General features: G+C 31.5%; 2 protein-coding genes and 1 long non-coding RNA gene across 4 annotated transcripts; 1 reads left to right on the top strand and 2 right to left on the bottom strand.

The window, feature by feature from the left end:
• Positions 1-12,991: 12,991 nt before the first annotated feature.
• On the bottom strand, positions 12,992-13,829 carry LOC133804526 (uncharacterized). The gene is made up of 2 exons (XR_009878518.1): positions 13,615-13,829; positions 12,992-13,467 (listed from the first exon to the last, which is right to left on the bottom strand). It is a non-coding gene; the product is annotated as an uncharacterized LOC133804526 (long non-coding RNA).
• A 1,039-nt stretch (positions 13,830-14,868) lies between these two features.
• LOC133803709 (TOM1-like protein 3) lies at positions 14,869-16,860 on the top strand. The gene is made up of 4 exons (XM_062241819.1): positions 14,869-15,301; positions 15,425-15,503; positions 15,740-15,838; positions 16,494-16,860. Exons 1-4 carry the CDS (start codon positions 15,192-15,194, stop codon positions 16,617-16,619), a joined length of 414 nt encoding a protein of 137 aa, XP_062097803.1. The 5' UTR covers positions 14,869-15,191; the 3' UTR covers positions 16,620-16,860.
• A 3,997-nt stretch (positions 16,861-20,857) lies between these two features.
• On the bottom strand, positions 20,858-21,544 carry LOC133804758 (protein phosphatase 2C 70-like). Of its 2 annotated transcripts, none has more exons than XM_062242905.1 (2): positions 21,363-21,544; positions 20,858-21,009 (listed from the first exon to the last, which is right to left on the bottom strand). In XM_062242905.1, the coding sequence occupies exons 1-2, from the start codon at positions 21,506-21,508 to the stop codon at positions 20,883-20,885; spliced, it is 273 nt and encodes a 90-aa protein (XP_062098889.1). In that variant the 5' UTR covers positions 21,509-21,544; the 3' UTR covers positions 20,858-20,882. The 2 variants fall into 2 exon arrangements, with proteins under 2 accessions (XP_062098889.1, XP_062098890.1); XM_062242906.1 differs by having other exon boundaries at positions 20,858-21,006.
• Between the last annotated feature and the right edge of the window lie 1,862 nt (positions 21,545-23,406).

Below are 23,406 nucleotides of genomic sequence, written 5' to 3'. Positions count from 1 at the left end.
ACGGCGACAAAAACTTATTGCGAAAATTTAAAGCTACGCAAGTATACGTAATCGCTTTTGTAGTTTATTTCGGTAAGACCGATATTGTTCCCACGGAGACTGATTATCAAGTACCAATAGCCTATTTTATTTTCTATTTGGTAATCAAAATTTGAAATTTTAAAACTAAAAATAATAAATAACAAAATTAAATGAAGAACAACAAAGAACAATAATCTTGTAGTAAACTTGATTCAAATATATATGAGAAATTAGGGATTCTAATCTCCTCTACTATCCACTTTATTATTCATTAATGCAATCACAAAGATAATTCTTCTCACTAAGATGGAAGACATGCAAAAGTGTTAAATATTCAGGTTAAGAAATATAAAACTGACCTAATGCAAATTCTCTATATTTCTATGAGAAATTTAAACAATAGGAAGCAATGAACTCATTCCTAAATCACATAGACCAATTTGATACTCTAGTTCTAAATTGAAATCTATGTTTATTCAATTTTAGCAATATCCAAATCTCACTTCTCAGATTTTGATTCGAATTCATAAATAGCATGTAAAAGGTGTGCAGTCAATCTTATACACATTAAACACAAATTGAATAGATCTTAGATGAAGAAGAAATAGAAAACTCACATTAATTCATAATAAAGCTTCAAGAGATTCAATTAAAAACCCTAAATAGAATTTAGTTCATGTTTATCCCTAAGAAATTCATAAACATGAAATTAACATAAACTAAAAGTAAAAAGAGAAGAAAAGAACTCTAAATGATAGATCCAATCTTCATCCAAAGCACTCCCAAACCTCTTCTCCAGTCTAGGTCTGCAAAAAGTGCCTCATTTTCTCTCCAAAATCGTGAATTAAGCCTAATTAGCGTTTCTCTTAAACATGAAATGATCAAAACACCCTTCATTAAAAATCTGCATTTTCACATTTCTAGACATATCCTACGGTCGCAGGAATGCCAAAACTTTTTTGGAATTGCGGCCGCAAGACACCCTTCCTGCGGTCGCAGAAAGTGCTCTGAAACACTTTTTTCCACCAATTTTTGTCATTTTTTCGGTTTTTTCCACCATGTTTCCACACCTAAGCTCTTCGACACCCGAAAACACATAAAAACAAGCATAAAATAGAATAAAACAAAACCAAACACCTAATACTTAACCTGAAAAAATACATAGATAAACGAGTCTAAAACTCGTTTATCAGTGCTCGATGCCAGCTCGATGGGCCCTTCGAAATCAATATTTTCATGAAAAAAACGACTTTGATCGATGGTGGTTCGATGGTGCTCGATGCTAGCTCAACAGTGCTCGATACGATTCTTGGAAGAGACATAATTTTTCACTTGAGTGTCCGTTTTGGGTGATTTTTTTATTTTGGGTATTTTTTCAAGATCTACACGTTTGACGTGCTCATATGCACATTTGTGAAGTTTACAACTTGAAAACATGTCTTAAACATGAGGTATGTGTTGCATTTTTGTATTTTTTTTTCAAGTGTTACACTTCATAAATGTGCATATGAATGCATATAAACATGTCAAACGTGTAGATATTGAAAAAATACCAAAAATAAAAATAAAAATCTCCCTAAATGGACACCTGAGTGAAAAATTATGTATTTTGCAAGAATCGCATCTTGCACCATCGAGCTGGCTTCGAGCACCATCAAGCAAAGTCGTTTTTTTTTCTTTCATGAAAATCTTGATTTTGAAGGCCCCATCGAGCTGGCATCGAGCACCATTGATAACTCTACAAAATAGAGTTATTTTACCACATTTTTATGCTAATTGTTGCGTAGTCTTTGAGTTTATAAGTAACTTATTAAGTTTTTAAGTAATTTTGGAATTTATTAGTCTTATTATAATTTTTTAGATTTTTATATGTTTTTATAGATATTTTATTATAATATGTTGTAGTTTAATTATTTGTAAATAATATTGTTAAGTTAGAAGTAAAAAGATGCACTTTTGAGCTTAATTGTTTAATTAAATTAAGTTATATTTTCAAAGAATTAATATGATTTATTTTATAATTGAAAATATTTTATCATGACTTAATTTGTATTTATTTTTGTAGGAATTATGTTGTATTTAGCTCTTGAAAGCCAAGAAAAACAAGGAAAAAGATGTGTGGTAATTTTGAAAACTAAGGCCCAAGTAGCAGATTCCCTTCAGCCACGGGCCCAGCTCCTGCCCAGCTACTCGGCCCAGCCGAAGTCACCTGCCCAGCCCGCCTACCTACTTCTCCTCGGCCCAGGCCCGTTTCCTTCCTCAGCTGCCAGCAGCTCAAAGCCGAGCCCACACGCCCCAAGCTCCCTGCACCCACGGGCATGCACCTTTCTCCAGGTCCAACTGAAGCTCTCCCCTTTTCCCAGCCGCCTGGCCCAATTCGTCCCAAGCCCAACGAGCCTAGCTGCCTCAGCAGCCACCCAAACACCTCAACCCAGCCAAGCCTCCCTGCCACAACTCTTTATTGAGCCCAAAAAGTGGCGCTCTTGTCCCTTTAACCCCTATGTCCAAAAATGCCACTTGTTTACCCAATTTTCTCACATATTTCACCATAATATCATCATTACACCCTATAATTTACCTCTACATGCCATATTTACTTTATTTAATTAATTTAATCAATTTAATTAATTTAAGTTGATTATTTTAATGCTCTCATTTTGGCTATAAATATGGAATTTCAAGACCATTTTAGGGTGCTTAATTATTGGTTACCTTCTTCTTTCTACCATTCTCTCTTCCATTTTGGTGTTTTTTTAAGAGCATTTTCAAGTATGTATTTTGTTTATTTTGTAATTTCTATTCTAGTTATGTGCTTCTAATCTTTTTCATAAGATTATTAAAATCATGATGAAGCAACTTGTAACTAGGTAATATTTATGTTGTATATTGATTTCCCTTGTAATGCAATAAAGTTTATGGATTTTTCTTCTTCATATATGTCTTTCATCTTTAATATCTCATATTTTAGATTGTTAGATAATATGCACTTTGTTCTTCATTTTGCAAAACATAATATTCTTTGTATAAAATGTGTCATTAAATTCTACACATCCAATGCTTAGAACAAAAATATTATGTTTTGCCTTATAAATAATGTTATTTGATTTTTGTTGTTTTATTAGGTTGATTCACATTAAATACTTTAAAATTATACTTTTTGAAAAGTGAAGAAAAATCCTATCTTTTTAGAAATAATTTGTGTTTAAAATTATAAATCTATTTGAAAAATGATAGTTTGACTTATTTTAACTATCACTAAAACTTGGGAATCAATATACTAATAAGTATTATTAAACTTACATTTTGTGGGTTCTAGTATCTTAATAATCTTTCTTTTACAACTTATTTTAAAAATCATAATTGGTTTATTTTTATTCTCTTAAATAGCTTTATTTTAAATCTTTTATTTTATGTTCATAACATTAAATCTCATCAATCTTTGGAGCTAGGTTAGAATTTATTAATTTTGGTTTAAAATAGTTTTCTTTTTTATTTTAGACAACTCATTTGAGTTCGATCTTATGCTTACACGAACACTATATTTCATATACAATTCGTGCACTTGCGAGTTATAAAATTTTAAAACATACCCATTTTGGGTCCATCAACCATCGACCAAGGTCGATTTTTTACAGATTTCAGAGTTTTAGATGTGAAAAAAAATCGCAAGACACCTAAAATTCATGCCCAAATATGTTCGAAATACAGTATTTAGTGTCTTAAGTGAAAGAAACATCACTATATTTGAGAAATGATTAATTACCCATAAATTTCTACTCCAAGAATCATCAAAATGTATATTTTTTTGGGTATATTGTGTTTATCTCTACAAGGTGACCAAAGTTATAGAGGTTTTTCTGGTGTTGGTGGTGTCATCATTTTCATGGGTGGTGGTGGTGTTGGTGGTGTCATGAGGTGAGAGAGAATGAACTGAGAGGGAGAGAGGGAAGAGAGAAGAGAGAAGATAGAAGTGAGAAGCGAGGGGAAGCAAAGACAAAAGTATTTTTGGTAGAGTGCCAAAAAGTGACATTAATTTGAAATATTTAATATGTCTATCATTTTTTTTTAATTAGCACCCTCTATCATGCATAGAAACTCAAATTTCCTTTTGTAAATACTTCATATTTTAGGTATATAATTGTAAAACTCCCATTAAAATATAGAGTAATTTGCCACAAAAATACCTAGGGAAACTCCATGAATTGACCCTATTTTACACGCTAATACTAACTCTAACCCCACTTTAATGTTTCTCATATTTTTAACCTTATACCCATGTGAAAGGACTAACTTACCCTTCATAACATTAGGGCTTCTTCCTTTCTTTTTTTCCCTTCCCATTTCGTTTTCAGCCACCTTCTCTCTCACAAAGAGAACAAACACTCTTCCTTCACCCTCTCTCTCAAATCATCATCAACGAGAGATTATCACCATTTTTCTTCTCATGAAGCTTTGGAAAGTAATGTAATCTATCACAAATTTTTTTTCTTCTCACCCAAGTTGAAGAAGATTGAAGATTAAAGAAAAACCATCTCCCAAACTTAAAGAAGTTTGAACATTTGATTTGATAATGAGTAAGTTTTTTATTTATTTATAGGTTATGGGTGTCTTGTGTAATAGTTTAAATAGAATTTTCGAACTACTCTACACTAAAAAATCTGTGAAAAGAAATAATTTTATGTTGAGATGACAAATTTTCGATTGATTTTCGCGATTTAGGTTACTGCGTTCACACATTGTTTAAACGAGTTCACACATTATTCACACTTGGTTCACACATGATTCATACTTGGTTCACGCGCACTTCACACATGATTTACACTTGGTTGACACATTATTCACACTTGGTTCACACATAATTAACATATGGTTTACACATTGTTCACATATGGTTCACACATGATTCACACTTGGTTCACACACAGTTCAAAGATTTCCACGAGTTAGGTCACTGCGTTCACATAATGTTCAAATGAGTTCACACATTATTCACACTTGGTTCGCACATACTTCACACATGATTCACACTTGGTTCACACATGATTCACATATGGTTTACACATTGTTCACACATGCATGCTTCACACCTAGTTCACACACAGTTCACACACGATTCACACACGTTTCACACTTGGTTCACACATGCTTGACACATGGTTGTTTCACACGTTTATTTATTATTTCTTTTGGCTAGTTTTACCTAATAACATTTGGGTTCCGAACCTTTTGTCATATGTTATACAGGTCAAAACACATATAAATATTATGGTGTTATTTAATGGATTGTGGGAACAAGTTTTGAATGAAGGTTGGTCATTTAGTGCAAAACAAAGCAATGGTATGAAGGTGCCAAAGACTATCACTTACAATAGTCTTGTCGAGCGTCGAACTGTAGCATTAGCGGCTACAGGTCCTCTTGCCAAAGAAGTGGAAGATGATTTGCGAAAGTTAGCAGACAAGTCCACTACCTCGTTCCCTTTTCCGTCAAGTCAGTATGAAATAACAATATTGGACGGTGATTTGATTTGATTACTTGGGCAAAAGAAGTGCTTGATTACTTGGTAGGTGATGATAACAATTTCAAAAGGAGTTGAAAAGACATTGACGATGTGTTTACCCCGATTAATTTTTTTGGGACACATTGGATGTTGTTAGAGATATCATTGACAAGCTATCTTATAAAAGCTTGTGACTCTGATATCACTGTGGTCTCCAACAAGGAGTTTGAGAATAAAATGAGCAGATGGGGAAAAATGCTACCATATCTGATTCAATCCAGTGGGCTATTAAGCCATAGGAAAAATGTCCAACTACAAGTAGAGAAAGTGTGTTTTGAGTTCACAAGACTTGCACAGAAAAAGTGACATAGACCAAAACTAGGTATAACTCTGTTAACCATATTTATATTGTAAATAATCACTATGGTCTTTCAATAATTAAAAAACTTTATTTCCTTTGCAGTGGCGATTGTGGGGTATATGTCATCAAACATCTGGAGTACTTGTTAGCCAAAAAACCGTTATCCAAAGTAAATGACAACAACATGGATTTCTTTAGAAAAAAGACTTGTTTAGATTTGTTTTACCATAACTTACAACCATAGTTGTCTTTTATTTAAATATATGTATCTTATTTTTGAATGTATGAAGAAACTATGTCAACTTCATCTCATTAAATGGTGTTGAATGACTTCGTTTATTTCATCTTAATAGTGGAATAAATCTTTGTCACTTTTATCTTATTAAGTTATGTGTGAATTAGGTCTGGATTAAATGTGAACCAGGTGTCAATTATGTGTGAAATATGTATGAACCACGTGTGAAATATGTGTCAATCAGGTGTAAAGTATGTGTGAATTATGTGTGATTTACGTGCATGTATAAATTAGGTGTGTCCGAAACAACAAACTTTAACACAAAAAGTCGTATTACTAAACCAATCTAAAAATTCAAATTCTGCAATTGAAGAGTACAAAGTAAAACAATCAACGTACAAATTAAGCATGTCTAGACGGCGGGGGACAAACATTGGTGCACGTCACTCGATTGTGGCCCAAGACACCACATCTACTACATCTACGTTGTTTGCTATTCTTCTCACCCTTTGATAAACGTCGTTTCTTCTTTGGACGACCAGCCTTCTGCTTCACTAAAGGAGGAGCTATCATCATACTTCCTATGTCATTTGGTATCACCCAAGATTCTTCATTACCCAGCGTACATATAGATCCACCATAAGATGACAGCCACGCTTCAACTGTGTAGAATCTGGAGCATAAAGTATATGGACTAATGCCACAATCTCGAGCACCAGCTAGAGCGTGTTCACAAGGAAGACTTGTCAAATCAAATCTTCTACAACTACATTTTTTCCTCCTCAGATCGACATCTTCATCAAGATCATCGTCCAATACTGTTATTTCATAATGACTAGACGGAAAAGGGAACGAGGCAGTGAACTTGTCCGTTAACTTTCGCAAATCAGCTTCCACTTCTGTGGCAAGAGGACCTGTAGCTGTTGATGCTACAGTTCGACGCTCGACAAGACTATTGTAAGTGATAGTCTTTGACACCTTCATACCCTTGCTTTGTTTCGCACTAAATGACCAACCTTCGTTCAAAACTTGTTCCCACGATCCATTATATAACACCACAATATTTATATGTGTTTGACCTGTATAACATATGACAAAAGGTTCAGAACCCAAAGGTTATTAGGTAAAACTAGCCAAAAGAAATAAGAAATAAATGTGTGAAGCATGTGTGAACCAAGTGTGAAACGTGTGTGAACCATGTGTGAACTATGTGTGAACCAAGTGTGAAGGATACATGTGTGAATAATGTGTAAACCATATGTGAATCATGTGTGAAGTATGTGCGAACCAAGTGTGAATAATGTGTGAACTCGTTTGAACAATGTGTGAACGCAGTGACCTAAATTGTGGAAATCATTGAACTGTGTGTGAACCAAGTGTAAACCGTGTGTGAACCATATGTGAACAATGTGTAAACCAAGTGTGAATCATGTGTGAACCAAGTGTGAATCATGTGTGAAGTACACGTGAACCAAGTATGAATCATGTGTGAACCAAGTGTGAATAATGTGTGAACTCGTTTGATCAATATGTAAACGCAGTGACCTAAATCGCAAAAATCAATCGAAAATTCATCATCTCAACATAAAATTATTTCTTTTTACAGATTTTTTAGTGTAGAGTAGTTCGAAAATTCTATTTAAACTATTACACAAGACACCCATAACTTATAAATAAATAAAAACTTACTCATTATCAAATCAAATGTTCAAACTTCTTCAAGTTTGGGAGATGATTTTTTTTTAATCTTCAATCTTCTTCAACTTGGGTGAGAAGAAAAAAAATTGTGATAGATTACATCACTTTCCAAAGCTTCGTGAGAAGAAAAATGGTGATGATTTCTCTTTGATGATGATTTAAGATAGAGGGAGAAAGAAGAATGTTTGTTCTCTTTGTGAGAGAGAATGTGGCTGAAAACGAAATGGGAAGGGAAAAAAATAAAAAATGAAGCTCAAATGTTAATAAGGGTAAGTTAATCCTTTCATATGGGAATAAGGTTAAAAACATTAAAATAGAGTTAGAGTTAGTATTAGCCTATAAAATATGGTCATTTCATGAAGTTTTCAAATACCTAAGGTTCATAAAATTATACTTTAATACCCAAGTTTTTTTAGAGCAAAAATTCGTCACACTTTATTAGTATCCAGAGTTACCTTACCGTTATGTGCTAGGTCAGCACGTTTGTGGCAGTACACTGTTGGTCCATGTTATTTAATTTATATTGTTTAAATTAAAAATTTATTTAAATATTGAGGAACAAAAAATAATCTAAATTCAAAATAAAAATAAATTAAAAAACAATAAATATTTTTTTTATCTTTCCTTCTTTCTCGTTCGTACCACCACGATACCCTCTTCTTCTCCTTTTTTTTTTCCTTCAGCATTCCCAGCCGGCTTCAATGGCACCTCGCCATAGCTTGGGACAACAGACTTGAGGATGCAATGGAGCTTCAAACAATGGATCTTCTTCACCTTCTTTTTTTTTTTTTTCTGTTGTCTTGGAACGCAAATGGGGCTTTTAGTCTCGACTAGCTTCGCGATTGGGGCTTTAATGGCTCCTCAATCTGGGCTGAAGTGAATCGTCCTCCGTCGAGCAGATCTGACACTTTGAACGGATTTGACCGCGCGGGGTTGAATGGATTCTTCTTTCTGTTTTTTTTTTTTTTCTGATATTAAATGAAATTCGAAATTTGTTGGGTTGAAAGTTTGATTCGTGTTCAAAGCTTGGTTCCATGACCCCTAAAAGTGTGTTTGATCATTTGGTACAAATTAATCTCAACCCAGTTTCTTGAAAATGGATCATGTAGCTAGGGCAAGTTGGATAGGGAAAAGATCCCAGATATGAAACTCTTCACTATTTGACTTCTTTGAACAAAAATCACAGCTTTCTTCTATTGATTTGGATCTATTTTGGCTGGGATTTAACTAGTTGTAGAAGTAAAGGTTCCGGATTCAACTGGTTTGCTTGTCTAGAAGAAAAATATGTTGTCTTGTGTTCTTTTTAATTGGGGAACTTCGAATACATATTGCATTATTGCTAGGCAATTTTTAGTCTGAAGTTTGAGAATTGACCTTGTAACGGAGTGTGTGTTTTCTAGATTTCATAAAGGCCTGTGATGATGTAATGGAAAGTGTGTTATGATTTTTTCTGACAGAAAAAAAATCCGATGAGAAATTTGGAAGGAAGATGAACCATTTCATTGTGTTTTGGAAACATTCTTGAACATAGTATAGAATCTGTGTAGGACATGAAAACCTAATTTTTTTAATAACATGAAAATGGGTTGATTGTTTAAAACAAACATGAACGAACATTTGTAGTTATTTATTTAATTAAAATGAGTATTAATAAATTTATTGGTTTTTAATTTAGACCGGGAAATTTGAGTTTTTAAGGGTAATGAGGTGTTCTAAATCAAAATAATGCTAGCGTTCTAATCATTTTAAAGGTCAAATTTTTTTATAATACTCAAAATACCACTTCTACAATTTTTCTCATTCGCTTCATCTTTTCTCTTCTCTCTCTTTCCCTCAACCCATTTTTCTTAACTTTCTTTCTTGAAAAAAAATTCATAGGTAATGTAAAATATAAAAAATTCAATGTAATAACAAGTATAACTCACTTATGATATTAAAATACCGCATTTCGAACAGATTTTGGCATGATTTTTGAGTTTTTTTTTTCAAATCTTAAACTTTGAAATCTGTAAAAAAAATCAACGTGGTTCGATGGTGCTCGATGCCAGCTCGATGAGGCCTTCAAATTCAAGATTTTCATGAAAAAATCGATGGTGTTCGATGCGATTCTTGCAAGATACGTAATTTTTTTACTCGAGTGTCCGTTTGAGGTGATTTTTTTTTTATTTTGGGTATTTTTTCAAGAAATTACACCTTTGAGATGTGTATATACACATTTGGGAAATGTAAATATTGAAAAAAAAAAGTAAAATGCAAAACATACCTCATGTTCAAGATATGTTTTTGTATGTTTTCAAGTTCTAAACTTTGAAAATGTGTATGTGAACATCTAAAACATGTGGATCTAAAAAAAATACAAAAAAAAAAAAAAATCACTCCAAACGGATACCCGAGTGAAAAATTATGTCTCTTACAAGAATTGCATCGAACTACTATCGAACAACCATCGAACCACCATCGAGCAACGTCGATTTTTTCATGACATCTTGATCTCGAAGGCCCCATCGAGCTGGTATCGAGCACTATCAACTAGCAATCGAGTAAAATCAATTTTCTACAGATTTAAGAGTTTTAGATCTGAAAAATAACTAAAAAATCATGCCCAACTCGATGGTGTTCAATGCCAACTCGATTGGGCCTTCAAAATCACGATTTTCATGAAAAAAATCAATGTTGCTCGATGGTGGTTCGATGGTTTCTTGATGGTGGTTCGATGGTTGATTGATGGTGGTTTGATGCAATTCTTGTAAGAGACATAATTTTGCACTCGAGTGTCCGTTTGGGGTGATTTTTTTTTTTTTTTTTGGATATTTTTTTGAGATCTACACATTTTAGATGTTCACATACACATTTTCAAAGTTTAGAACTTGAAAACATACTAAAACATATCTTGAACATGAGGTATGTTTTGCATTTTGTATATTTTTTCAAGATTTATATTTCCCACATGTGTATATACACATTTCAAACGTGTAGATCTTGAAAAAATACCCAAAATAAAAAAAAAATCCCCCTAAACGGACATCTGAGTGAAAAATTACGTATTTTGTAAGAATCACATCGAACACCATCGAACCACATTGATTTTTTCACGAAAATCTTTATTTTGAAGACCCCATCGAGCTGGCATCGAGCACCATCGAACCACGTCGATTTTCTACAAATTTCAAAATTTCAAATCTTAAAAAAATTGCAAAAAAATCCCAAAAATCATGCTCAGATCTGTTCGAAATGTAGTATTTTAGTGTCCTAAGTGATGAATATTTGCCGTTACATTGAGTTCTCTTATATTTTACGTTACCCATGAATTTTTTTTCTAGATAGAGAGTTGAGGGAGAGAGAAGAGAAAGTGGATAAGAAAAATTATGAGAGACGTATTTTGGGTATTGTCAAAAGAACTGATATTTTTTTAAAATGATTTAAGTGTCTAATATTTTTTTGACAGCATAAAAACTCAAATTTCCATTTAGATTCTATTTGAATTTAATTTAAGTAATTTTTTTTATATTGTAATAATTTTAAATTAACTTGAAATCATTTTTTATGTTTAAAATGAATTTTGTAAGTTAAATTGTTATTATTGATTTTTTTAAAACCAAAAATATATAGTTAAATTTGGTTTTTAGCTAAAGTTGAGAGGACCAACTAGTATTAGTGTGGAGTCAGACTGCCTCTGAGTGTGCCAGGATTTGAATGCCAAGACTCCTAACTTCTCTGAAAATGGAATGGTGTTACGTGACATTCATAATTTATGTTACAATTAGACGGGAGATCTAAATAATATGTTATATTTGTCCTAAAAATTAAATATATCATATATTTAGTATAATTTTTAGTATTATACTATAATGCACTATGTATCATTTGATAATCCAATAAATCCCTTATCTTATTTTCAGTTCAAATCGAATTTAAAATAGCAAAATTTCAAGGATATTTAGAACTAGATAGATCTTGGCAACATGACCTCATATACCCACTTATCTTTCGGGAGTATATTTATACATTTGTTCATGATCATAGTTTAAATAGAAATAGATCAAATTTGTTGGAAAATGTAGGTGATGACAATAAATCTAGTTTATTGTAAAACGTTTAATTTCTCGAATGTATCAACAGAATCATTTGATTATTTCCGCTAATGATTCGAACCAAAATCCATTAATACTAATATGATATTTATTGAAAATATAATTTTTTATTTTTTTTATATTTTATTATTGATAGTATAAGATAATAATAAAATAATAAGGTAAAAAATATAATATTTAATGCAAATAGATAAAAATAATACTAAAATAATAAAAATAACATAAAAGTAAATAAAAAAATGTAGCATTTATGATGATGCAAAATATGTATCATGTTATATTGTGTGTCAAATTTAACCAAATTTTTAGTATATGTCAAAATTTGACACAACTTTTGACATACTATTGAAACAAGTTTTTATTTAAAGTGAGTTACATTTTAACAATGCAATTTGACACTATTGACAATGCTCTTATGTTGTCATCTCTATTAAGCATTGTAATATAGCTACAAATGATATTGCTCATTCTTTACCTAGATTGGCTTTGAATATGGACCAAGCAAACGTGTGGTGGCCTTAATTGCTTAAATATATTATACCACTATGTCGTTTTAATGATCTCCTCATTTTTCTCTCTAAAAAAAATACACACTTGAATTTATCATAAATAATTGGATGTATATTAAAATAAAAAATATAGCATGGACGCCGTTGTCTTTTTTTCTTTCTTTTTTGTTTGTTTGTTTTGTTTTGTAAATCTATTGATTGAGATTTTTTTTTCTCAATCAGGTTCTTAAGTTCTAAAATAGTAGCAATTAACCCCAATATATTAATAATTGTTGACTTTTTTTTTAACAAAATAATCAATATTGAATGGATTTTTTTTAAGTGTTAAAATAGTAGCAATTAAATACAGTGTACTTTTAGAAAATTTTAGACATATCTACTATATATATAAATGGAAATGCTGATTTTGTCTTTAAGAAACTTTTAATTTTGTTAAAAAGTTGGCAATAAGAATTTAATTATTAGTTTTAAACAAGCATGAGACAATTAGATAGTTTTAAACAAGCACGAGACAATTAGGAGCACTAAAGTAATTAAATTATTTATGATTTCTGATAATTAATCTGCACAAATGTACATAAGGATAGTACATACACAGTATAGATTTATTATTAATAAGATGAATAGCTGAATTACAGCATGAGCAACAACAAATTACAAGAAATTAACTAAAATTGAATCTTTAAGTATGTTTAAATGCATCGACATATTCCATAATTAAACGATGTGCATTTGATTTAAAATTTGAAACAAAACGATCAAAAGAAGGTTTTAGCGATAGGATAATAGAAACAAGACGATTCAAAAATGCACAAAGAACCACAACCGAACCTAAATGAACATCTGCCTTGGCCGATTGTAAGCGCGAAGAAATATTTGGTGATAAATCAAGCAAATCCACGACAATGATAGAGAAGAGCCCAAAAATAAAAGTGGAAAAGAAAATGATGAAAACAAGTGATACAGCAAGAAGAAGGATGGCCACGATGAAGGAGCCATGAACGAATGCAAGAAGGAAGAGATCTAAGTTTGGTATCATATTTGTTGCTTTTGGCTGTAGTTGTTGAAACAAAGAAAGAAAGTTTTATGAGTTTGGAGAATAGTTGTAACTTATAATAAGGTAGAAGAAATGGGCAACTTTGTGTCTTGAGAAGGAAACTTGGAGAGAGGAAAGTAAGGTAGCAAAGGAAGGATTCCGTACCTGTATTCGGAAGAAACTGAAATTGGAATGACTTGGAGTTGAAGAATCAAAAGTTGATTATTTAGTGTATTAGTTTTAGGGAAAAAAAACAACATATGCTGCAGTCAACAAACGTCGACAGCAGGATTCGAGCCAGTCTCCTCAACCACTCGGACATATCGACTATTCACAATCCTTTGAAATAAGGCTTATAAATACATAAATTTAATGGAAAGTCTCCTGCTTACGTTTTCTAACTTGATTATGACTATCGCATTATTTTCTTGACATTTTAAAACAATGCTTCCTTTCCTTTCCTTTCCTGCTGGCTCTTTTATTTTACTTATAATATGTTTAACCTTTCGGTAGTCAGATATTAATTATTACCTTATTATTATTATTATTATTATTATTATTTAAATAGTATTAAATGATGTTTTTTCTTTATTTAGAGGAGGATAATTATGGTATTAGTTCACTTCCACCTCAGTGAAGTGAAGAAGAATGAATAAACAATAAGACCAAGGCAAAAAAACTCATCTCTCACCTAAAGGATGTAAGATCAAGAAAGAGTTCATATGAAATATTGTTTTCACTTACAGACTGTATAACATAGCATATGTCATTTAAATGTATATATTTTCATATCATGATTATAATTATTAAATTAAGTACTCATATTTATATATTGTGTAAATCATTAAATTGAATTGATGACTGAAATGAATATAAATTAAGTTAATCACTGAAATTACAATATAATTTCAGCCATTAAATCAACTTAATCAAACGATCACTACAACAATTTTTAGTATATATTACATTAAAAAATAACACCTATTTAGAAGCGTTATTAATGGGTTATTAAAAAAAAAAACACGGAACTATTGGCGCCATATGAAATACAAGATATAGGCGGCAAAGGAATTTTTTTGGGTCTAATCTCTATCAGCCAAATTTTAATCCCTAAATCTAAGTTACCCAAACAATTTCTCTCAGCCTCCATCTCTCACTCTCACTCTCGTCTCAACTCATCTCTCTCTGCCTCACGAAGTCACGCCGATTATAGCTTCCATAGTTCTATCTCTGCCTCACGACTTCACGCCGACTATCACAAGCTTTTGGAGTTCTATTTCTCTCAGCCTCCATCTCTCACTCTCGTCTCAACTCATCTCTCTCTGCCTCACGAAGTCACGCCGATTGTAGCTTCCAGAGTTCTATCTCTGCCTCATGCATAGGTGGTTGTATTTAAGTTTAACCATCTTTCTGTTGTTGCTGGGCATTATCTAGTTTTTGTTTTCTTTTCGTGATTTTGATATAATTTAGACACTTGTTTGGCGAGTGGGATATTTAATTTAATTGATTTCTATCAGAAATTGCAAACGCTTGATTTGTATCCCCAAATTTGGATTATTTTGTCTTAATGGTGGATTTAGTATATAGAATTTGAGAATGGTTAGACAAAAATAGCAGTGATGATCATTCATAGGTATATGTTTGCGTCTTCTGTTTTGAACTAAATTTGATGATTGAATTTGTGGGTCTTTTTTGTTTTACGGAAAATTTGAGGACAGGAGACTTAACTGACGGGAAGAGACATGGCTGGTAATGCTGCAGCCTGCGCCGAGAGGGCAACTAGTGATATGCTGATTGGTCCAGACTGGGCAATAAACATTGAATTATGTGATATTATTAACATGGACCCTGGGTATTTTCTATTTATCTTTTTGGTGGAACGCTTGTGTATGTCTTTTGTTGTTTTTTGTACATTTGTTGATCCTAAATTTACTTTCCAATTTTATAGCCAAATTATACTTGTATTGATTTGCAGGCAAGCAAAAGATGCCTTGAAGACACTCAAGAAGCATCTTGGCAGTAAAAATCCGAAAATACAACTTCTGGCTCTTTTTGTTAGTATTTCTTTATACATATAAGAATATATTTATTTGTTTTTTGTACTTGTTTGACATGTGGGTTTTTCGTCATATTCATTATGATGTCATTTTAAGTCATTGTAAGTTTCTCTTATTCAAAATATAACTTAAATTTTTTATTATATGAAGCAGTTGTTGCTGCTATGTTTTACTTTCAATCAAGCAACCATTGCTCAATTGTGATACAATTTTCATTGAATGTTTTGATCTAGGCTTTAGAAACTCTCAACAAAAATTGTGGTGAGAGTGTTTTCCAGCAGATAGTTGAGCGTGATATCTTACATGAAATGGTTAAAATAGTAAAGAAGAAGGTACCATAATTTTCTTCTGATCCTATCTGTTTTTCTTGTCCTTTCACTGTGAATCTCTCCTATGCATTCCTGCAGCCAGACTTGAATGTGAGGGAAAATATACTAATCCTAATTGACACATGGCAAGAAGCCTTCGAGGGACCTCAGGGGAGATATCCTCAATACTATGCATCATATAATGAACTGAAGGTTGTTAGTTTATTAAATGTTATTTTAGCATGTTAAGCTTGATACACAATTTTCTCTTGTTAATTACTTCGTCAGCCAAGGCATTTGGGCAAAAGCTTATTTAAGTTGATTAAAGTGTAAATATCATATGATCAACCTTTTTTTTTGCTTTCTGCTTTATGTGAGATATGCAATAGCATGGGTTGCAGATGAATGTGAATGTTAGTTATACATGGTTATACTAGCCTACAAGGTATATATATGCTGAAGTTGAATCCCTTAGTGTTGTCCTTGATGCTTAAGTTATGATGAATGTTTTGCGTCTGTGTTTGGATGGGTTGTATTAATTCTATGTGTTCCTTTTTCTGTTTAGAGTTTTTATAGCTAATGTGCTACTACAGTATTTGGAAAGGAACCTATTTTGATTTCTTAACTCACTTTTATAATAAAGTATTCTAAGTAATCTATGTATAAATATATATCACAGGCTGCTAGAGTTGAATTCCCACCTCGAGAAGAGAGCAGTGTACCATTCTTTACTCCACCCCAGACCCAGCCAATAATTTCTCCTGTTACTGAATACAATGATGCTGCTATTGAGGCCTCTTTATAGTTTGATGCTTCAGGCCTCAGGTACTGTCTCGATGACAACTAACTTTTGTTTGTCATAAACATTTATTCAAATTCTTGGTACTTATTAGGTTTTATTTTCTTATATTAAACATAAGATAGATGCAAAATAAATTTCTAGCAAAGACTGGTTTTTTTCTTATTAATAAATTGGGATATGATTCTCCTTCCACCCATGTTTTCCTGGACATGTTCAATATAATTGAATTTTTATGTGGGAGATACATCCTTTGATGCGTAATTGTACTTTAGATTTACAACGGTCTGACTCATGTAAATGTAATTATACTAATAAAATTGAAGTCAACACCCGATCATTGAACTTGTTCAAGTAATATTCTAAGGGAAAAAATGTGGTAACCACTTAACAACCCTGCTTACAGACCTAGGTATTAGCATTTGATTAGAGTTTGTCGTGACTCTTTTTCGGTTCCTTATCTCTCCTTTAAAGGACAATCACCACCAAAGTGTTACCTCATTAAATTATCATATTTTTTTCTTAGTTATTTAAATTAAGGGTGAGGAAATACCATTATATCACTACCACATCAAAAGTTGACGATTTTTTTATCTCAGTTGTAAACTTGAAAACTTGGTTATGCATCTTGTGATCACTGCAAAATTGTTCCGTGCAATTAGCTTCCTATTCATTATCAAAGAATTCATATTGTAGCACTTTTTTTAAATTTTCTTTATGAACATAGCTTAGCTATTAGACGAATTTATGTAATGGAGAGTTTTATTGTGGGTCAAATTTATATAATTCACGGCTCAAGTAAATGTCTGGGTGCATTGTACAAAAGAGAAAAAGTTAACTTTTCATTCCCCTGTGAGAAGTAAATGGCTGTTTCTATTTATTTCTTTCTCAATTTAGTTTTTCTGCTGCTTTTGCTGCCTCTTGTCATTGTATTTAAGAGTTTTGTTGTTCTTTTTATTTTGTGAGCTCTAGTTTCCAAGGACTCTATAGTGGGCTTGGATAGTTTCTTGGTTGTAAGAGTTGTAATTTTTTTTAATGATGACTCCTAATTAAAGGTCAAATGATGTTGATAGTTTATTAATTGGTATGTAAATTTGCTTTCATTTTAGTGGCTTCATTGGATTTCAAATTGGAAGGAACTTTATTTGCAGCAGTTTGCAAGAGGTATGTTCTCTTTTATTTTTGTTAAAATATTTTGCAAATGTTAGAGGAGTTTGAATATCTTAGATATTCATCCATAGTGAAGTAGGTCCTGAGATTATTATTATTGTGTGCTGCGGTGATAACGGAAGGTTGAGAATTTGTGTGTCTTAGTGAAGTAGGTTCTGAGAAATTTGTGTGCTGCGGCGAGATAAGGAAGAAAACTTGTGTGTTGTTTGAATATTTTGAATTGATAATGATTGATGGTTGGTTAATAAATATGGCTGAAATGTTTTCTGATTTTCTGTTAGTTATTTGATGTATATCTAATAAACTTCAAAAACTCACAGAAATTTGAAAGTAGAATCCAAACCCATGTGGGGAAATGTATTAGAATAATTATAAAAATAGCTTCTTGCAATTCAAAAACTTGGGTAATAAAGTGTAAAAAAAATTTTAGTGCAAGGCCAGTACATAAATTTTTTTAGTTTGAATATATACATAAAAAACCAAATACAAAAGAAAGAGTAACATCCCATTAACAAAAGAACTATTTATGAGAAAAGGAAAAAAAAAAAAACTCAATTGGAATATGATACAGGTTCTAGGCAACATGTAATTAGTAAAATCCCCAAAAAAATTATAATACTCCTCTCAAGATGTATTGTAACTCACATGATATAGACAACAAAATTCTGAAACCTCAATGAAAAACATAATAACACCTTTAATATGCATATTTTTTAGGCAAACTTCCCCTTTCAACATTAGATAGATTTCTCCTCTTTACTCTACAAGAATGCTAGCCATTATGGGGAGAAAACATCTGACGCTGTTGTTTTCAGTGAAAAGAAAGAAACAGTTGCTTTGCCACTTCATTGAACTTCCAATGGAAAAAACAATAATTTCAAACTTTTAAACATGAAAAATGCAGCAGCAAAGTGTGTCTTGACTTTGCTGTGCTGACACCAATTAGCTAACTTAGTAGTTACTAATTTGATCATTTCTGGCCAACAGAAATACAGCAGAATATTCCTAAAGAAAAGAAAGAATAGAATACAAAATTGAGTTTACAAGAACCTGTGCATTCATGTCCAAGAGAAAAGTCACTCAGTAATGATTTTAACACTAACTTATTTTTACACACCATTAAGACACAATGGCTCCAATATTTACATGTTATTAACTCTTATCGAAACCCCATGAGCACAGAAGATTAAAAAGTATCCCAAAAATCAGAATTTCCCTTAACTTTATGGGAAAAGTGGGGTAACAATGGAAAACTTAAAAACTATGTTGTTGTAGAACCTAAACTCACCCTGGTTTAATAACCTGTAGCAATATGGAAGCACATCCACAAATGGACCAAGCTTGAGACGCTCCGAAAGCAGCTCAGATAGATATCTGACACCACAAAACAAAAACAAAAACAGAGTCAAGATCGAGCTTTATATACAAAAATCATCATAACTCATACGATTCCCAATTAAATTATGCAAAACAAACAAACATTAATACTATATCAAAAAAAATTTATTAAGAATATAATATTTATATAACTAAATAGAAAGATTAGAGAGATTCTCATAATAAATATATTTCTTCTATATAAAAAGTATACAAATAACTAAAGTTTTTTATCGTAGTTTTCCCCTGGTCAAGACAAGTCATTTTCACATGGTAGTTTAATGTTCTGTTTGTATCCCAGGAAACTAAACTTTTTATGGTATTCCAGTTTGTTTTTCCAATAAAATCTATGAAGAGAAGAGAATAAATGTTAGTGAACTGGTATCATGGAATTTGGTTTTGAGATTGTTACCTTTGGAGTAAGATAATGAATAAGTTGCATTTTCAGCCCCATTTCGTATGGACATATAGGAGCTTTTCTCAGTAATATTATATTTCTGTCTTATCTCTCTCTCTATATACTCATCAATGGGTTCTTACTCCTCAAACTACTACTCATCGTAAAACAATTAACGGTGTGGCCCATTAGCTCAAACTTTAACTTGATCTTCAATACATGTGCATAACAAGTATTGAGTGCAAATGGATCAAAATGATTATGACTATAATCATCTCTGCTGATAGTGTTGTGAATCCTTAATCAAATACAATTGATCAAATAGCTTAAGAATAATCTTATAGAACTTTAGACAGAGAAAATTAAAAAACAGAGGTGAGAAGAAGAAGAGAATTTGAATGAAATAGCCACTTTCTTTATTGCTGAATATCAATCCACATTACAATCTTGAAAGCCTTCTATATCAGTTTGTTTACAAGATTACAGAGCTAATACAATGTAAATTGTCATTAAAAATAACCTGTACAATGTAATGTCTATTTATAGACAATTATACTTAACTAACATTACTAAGAAGAGTAAAACAGTTAAGTTGTTAGTGACTGAAATGAACAGGTCAGCATAGCTGACCGAACCAATTCCTACAGATAGTATTAGTAATTTTTAGAATAACCAGATACTGCAACATGTAGCAGCTTAAACTTTTCCTATATAGTAGTTCCTAGATGTTGCAATAGATCATTTCAATTATCAAGTGTAATTGCTCTGATGCATGGGCATATGTTATTTGTAGTGCATATAAGTAGACTATTATGGATTTAATAAAAAGAAACCCATTATAATTCATATACATCTTGACCACTACAGTTGCATCACACCTTATATAGTCAGCTGCTAAAATACTAAAACCAAACTAAATCACACCTTTATAGTTCAGCAGAATATTCATCCATAGAAGAGAATCATCTGAGAGTCAAAGTAGAGTCCAAGCCTCACTATATTTAGGCACAAAGGAAAGAAAGAGAAAAACTGATAGTCACAATAGAATTAGAAATTTATATTAGAAAATAGAATCAAAATTATGATCCAGAAACATAAACATGAAGGAAACTGTCTGTCTATAACTGTGTACAAAAACCATTATCCCTTCTAATAGTACAAAGACTAGAAGCAATATATAAAATGGTTCTGAACTGAACCGAGCATCTTGCTCTTTAAGAAACTTGTCTCCAAGCATCCGAGCAAGATTCAAGGCTGAAGAAGAGGCAAAAAGTGACTACTTCTTTATTTAAGATTATGGTAGTCCAAAAACAAAAAAATGAAGTTTAAGTACCGCATAATCGTGTTTCCCCATCTCTCAGTGGCTCTCCTCTTTCTTCCATTCTCAGTCTTTCAGTATGACTAACTACTCTATGGTCCTCCGTCATCTTAATCGGTTTCCCATTGGCACTGCTACAATTAAACATATTCAGTATAAATTATCATGCTGCTAGTATAAATTACAATGCAGGTACTTCTATAATTATATTTGGACCACATCTAATAAGTATTAAACAATAATAATTTTACAGAGATATATTTAAGAAAGACAAAAATAACATGATACGTGAAAGTAGTTACTAAACTGTATTAAAACATCATAAGTTCATTGTCATGATCGTGTGTGCGTTAATGTGTTTCATCAATTGCTTAAGTTTATTATGAGTTTGTGATTTATTTGAATTTCATTGCTGGTTGGGTTGGTTCATGATATTTTAATTTTATAGAGATATATTTAAGGAAGACAAAAATAACATGATACGTACTTCATAACACATGCTGAGTCCCCCACATTTGCACATTGTGCAAAGAAATTTTCAGCACCATCAGTCCATACCAGAAGCACTGTTGCAGTACAACCCTGAGTAAAACTAGTTATATTAGCACAAACTATAGCATTATCAACATTCATCACTACACAAAATTATCAAAAAGATATCAAGTGGATATATGAATACACCATATATGTAATAATATATATATTTATGTTTTTTTTATTTTCTGATTTTCCTGCTTGCTGTGCACATTTATAGGGGCGGTGACTTTCTTTTTAAATATATTTTGTACATACTAAAACAAGAGTTTCAAATAATAATAACAATACTAAAACGTATACATACATATGTATATGCTGCTAGCATTGTCTTCTCTTCTTCTCTGTTTTTCAAATAATAATAATAATGCAATACAGTTTTATGAGATTAGTGAATAGTAGTTTGAGTAGACAATTATTAAAAAAATTAAATCAGAGCTCGGGTTGATTGTCTAAAAATTTGGATTTGTGAAATGTTTTATTCAATATCTATGTGTCTTTGAGTGAAGCCCAATTAGTTGTGTTTCTTTTGGTTTGTGTGAATGAAGTTTATTTTTTCTTTATAGTGGCTATAGTTTAGGTATTTATTAAGATCTATTTAATATTTTATATTTTATTAACTAAAAATACCCAACTATTGTTGAAGCCATGTGAGTGCCATGGCCATTTTAATCTCTTGGGGATAAATATTCCCCTGTATTGGTTCTGTTTATAGGCTTATTTTTTTATGTCGTGAATTTACTTATGAATCTGTGAGCACCAATAATTTTTGTGTTGTAGATTGTATGGTTAACCTCATCTCTTTCTTGGCAGGTACCTCTCTATTATGATGGGATTGGGGGCATACGTTTGTCATTAAAACATTTTGACTCTAGCCAAACACCTTTAGAGTATGGATTAGTTTGAGTTGTAGTATCAATTATAGTTGTTATTTCACTAATATCTGCATTAAAATCAATGGCTCCAAATGCAAAATATTAGATTGGATTGGATCTGGAGAAATTGTTGCAAAAGGTTATTTTATTTCAAGTGACCCAAAGGATGAGGTTCACCATGTTCCTCTTGGGCCTAGTGCTATGAAAGTGGGGATAGATCTTGTGAGAAAGAATGATGCATTTCTGTGGAGGCCTTCAACAGTTATGTCTACTATAGAAGATGCTATAGGTAGTATAATTGCATGGCCAGCTGATAAAGTTATAATTAGGTAATTAACTTTTTTTATGTACTCTTTTAGTTTACTATAACTTTAAGTTGAAGCATTAATTATTTAAATTTTGTTGTAGCTAATCAAATGGACTCACAACAAAGACAAGTGTACAAAGGATGATGAATTGAAGGATGGAGCAAGTTTCGTTTACTTTTGTGTATCTTGTAATGTTTCTATTTTTCATTTTTGAAGTAAAAATTGTTCAAGATTATAAAACTTTATTATGTTATGCTTTCAAACTTAAGTTAGAACTAAAATCTCATGAAGTAGACACATTCATGGTTTGAATTAGTTATTGTTTAATGTAATACTTATGGTTTATCAATCTATTGAGAATTACATTTTATGATTAATTTTGAATTTTTTTTATCAAAATACAATAATTAAAATATTTTAATTAAAAAAAAACCATATAAGTATACTTATCAAAATAAAATTTAAAATTTTATTACTATATGTTATGATTTAAAAACATATTATAAGCGTAAAAAATTGTTATGGTTTATATAATATAACAAACTAAAAATGTTATCAAAATAATCAAATGTAACAGTTGAAAAGTATTATGAAAAAAGTATAAGATTAAACTTCAAATTTATAACCAAAAACTCTATCTAAATGTTATTATTTGAATGTTATAGCACCTAAAAATGTGTTATTGAATAGTTTAAGATAGCATCGAACATAACATTCAAATACTGTTATAGAAAACACTGGACTTTTAATAACAGGGGCTATGTTAGCATTTTCAGAAGTGTTATCAATAGTCCCGGTTAGCAGTTTTTAAGTG

This window comes from Humulus lupulus, chromosome X (assembly GCF_963169125.1).
Source record: "Humulus lupulus chromosome X, drHumLupu1.1, whole genome shotgun sequence".
NCBI classification, from domain to species: domain Eukaryota; kingdom Viridiplantae; phylum Streptophyta; class Magnoliopsida; order Rosales; family Cannabaceae; genus Humulus; species Humulus lupulus.
Note: the sequence above shows the minus strand (reverse complement) of the source record. Positions and strands in the feature narration are given on the sequence as shown.

Coding starts and splice junctions, on each gene's coding strand:
- LOC133803709 (XM_062241819.1), top strand. CDS start 15,192: ATGGCTGGTAATGCTGCAGCCTGCGCCGAGAGGGCAACTAGTGATATG. Junction 15,302..15,424: donor ATTATTAACATGGACCCTGG/GTATTTTCTATT, acceptor ATTGATTTGCAG/GCAAGCAAAAGATGCCTTGA. Junction 15,504..15,739: donor TACAACTTCTGGCTCTTTTT/GTTAGTATTTCT, acceptor GTTTTGATCTAG/GCTTTAGAAACTCTCAACAA.
- LOC133804758 (XM_062242905.1), bottom strand. CDS start 21,508: ATGAATGTTGATAATGCTATAGTTTGTGCTAATATAACTAGTTTTACT. Junction 21,010..21,362: donor GACTCAGCATGTGTTATGAA/GTACGTATCATG, acceptor GTTTAATTGTAG/CAGTGCCAATGGGAAACCGA.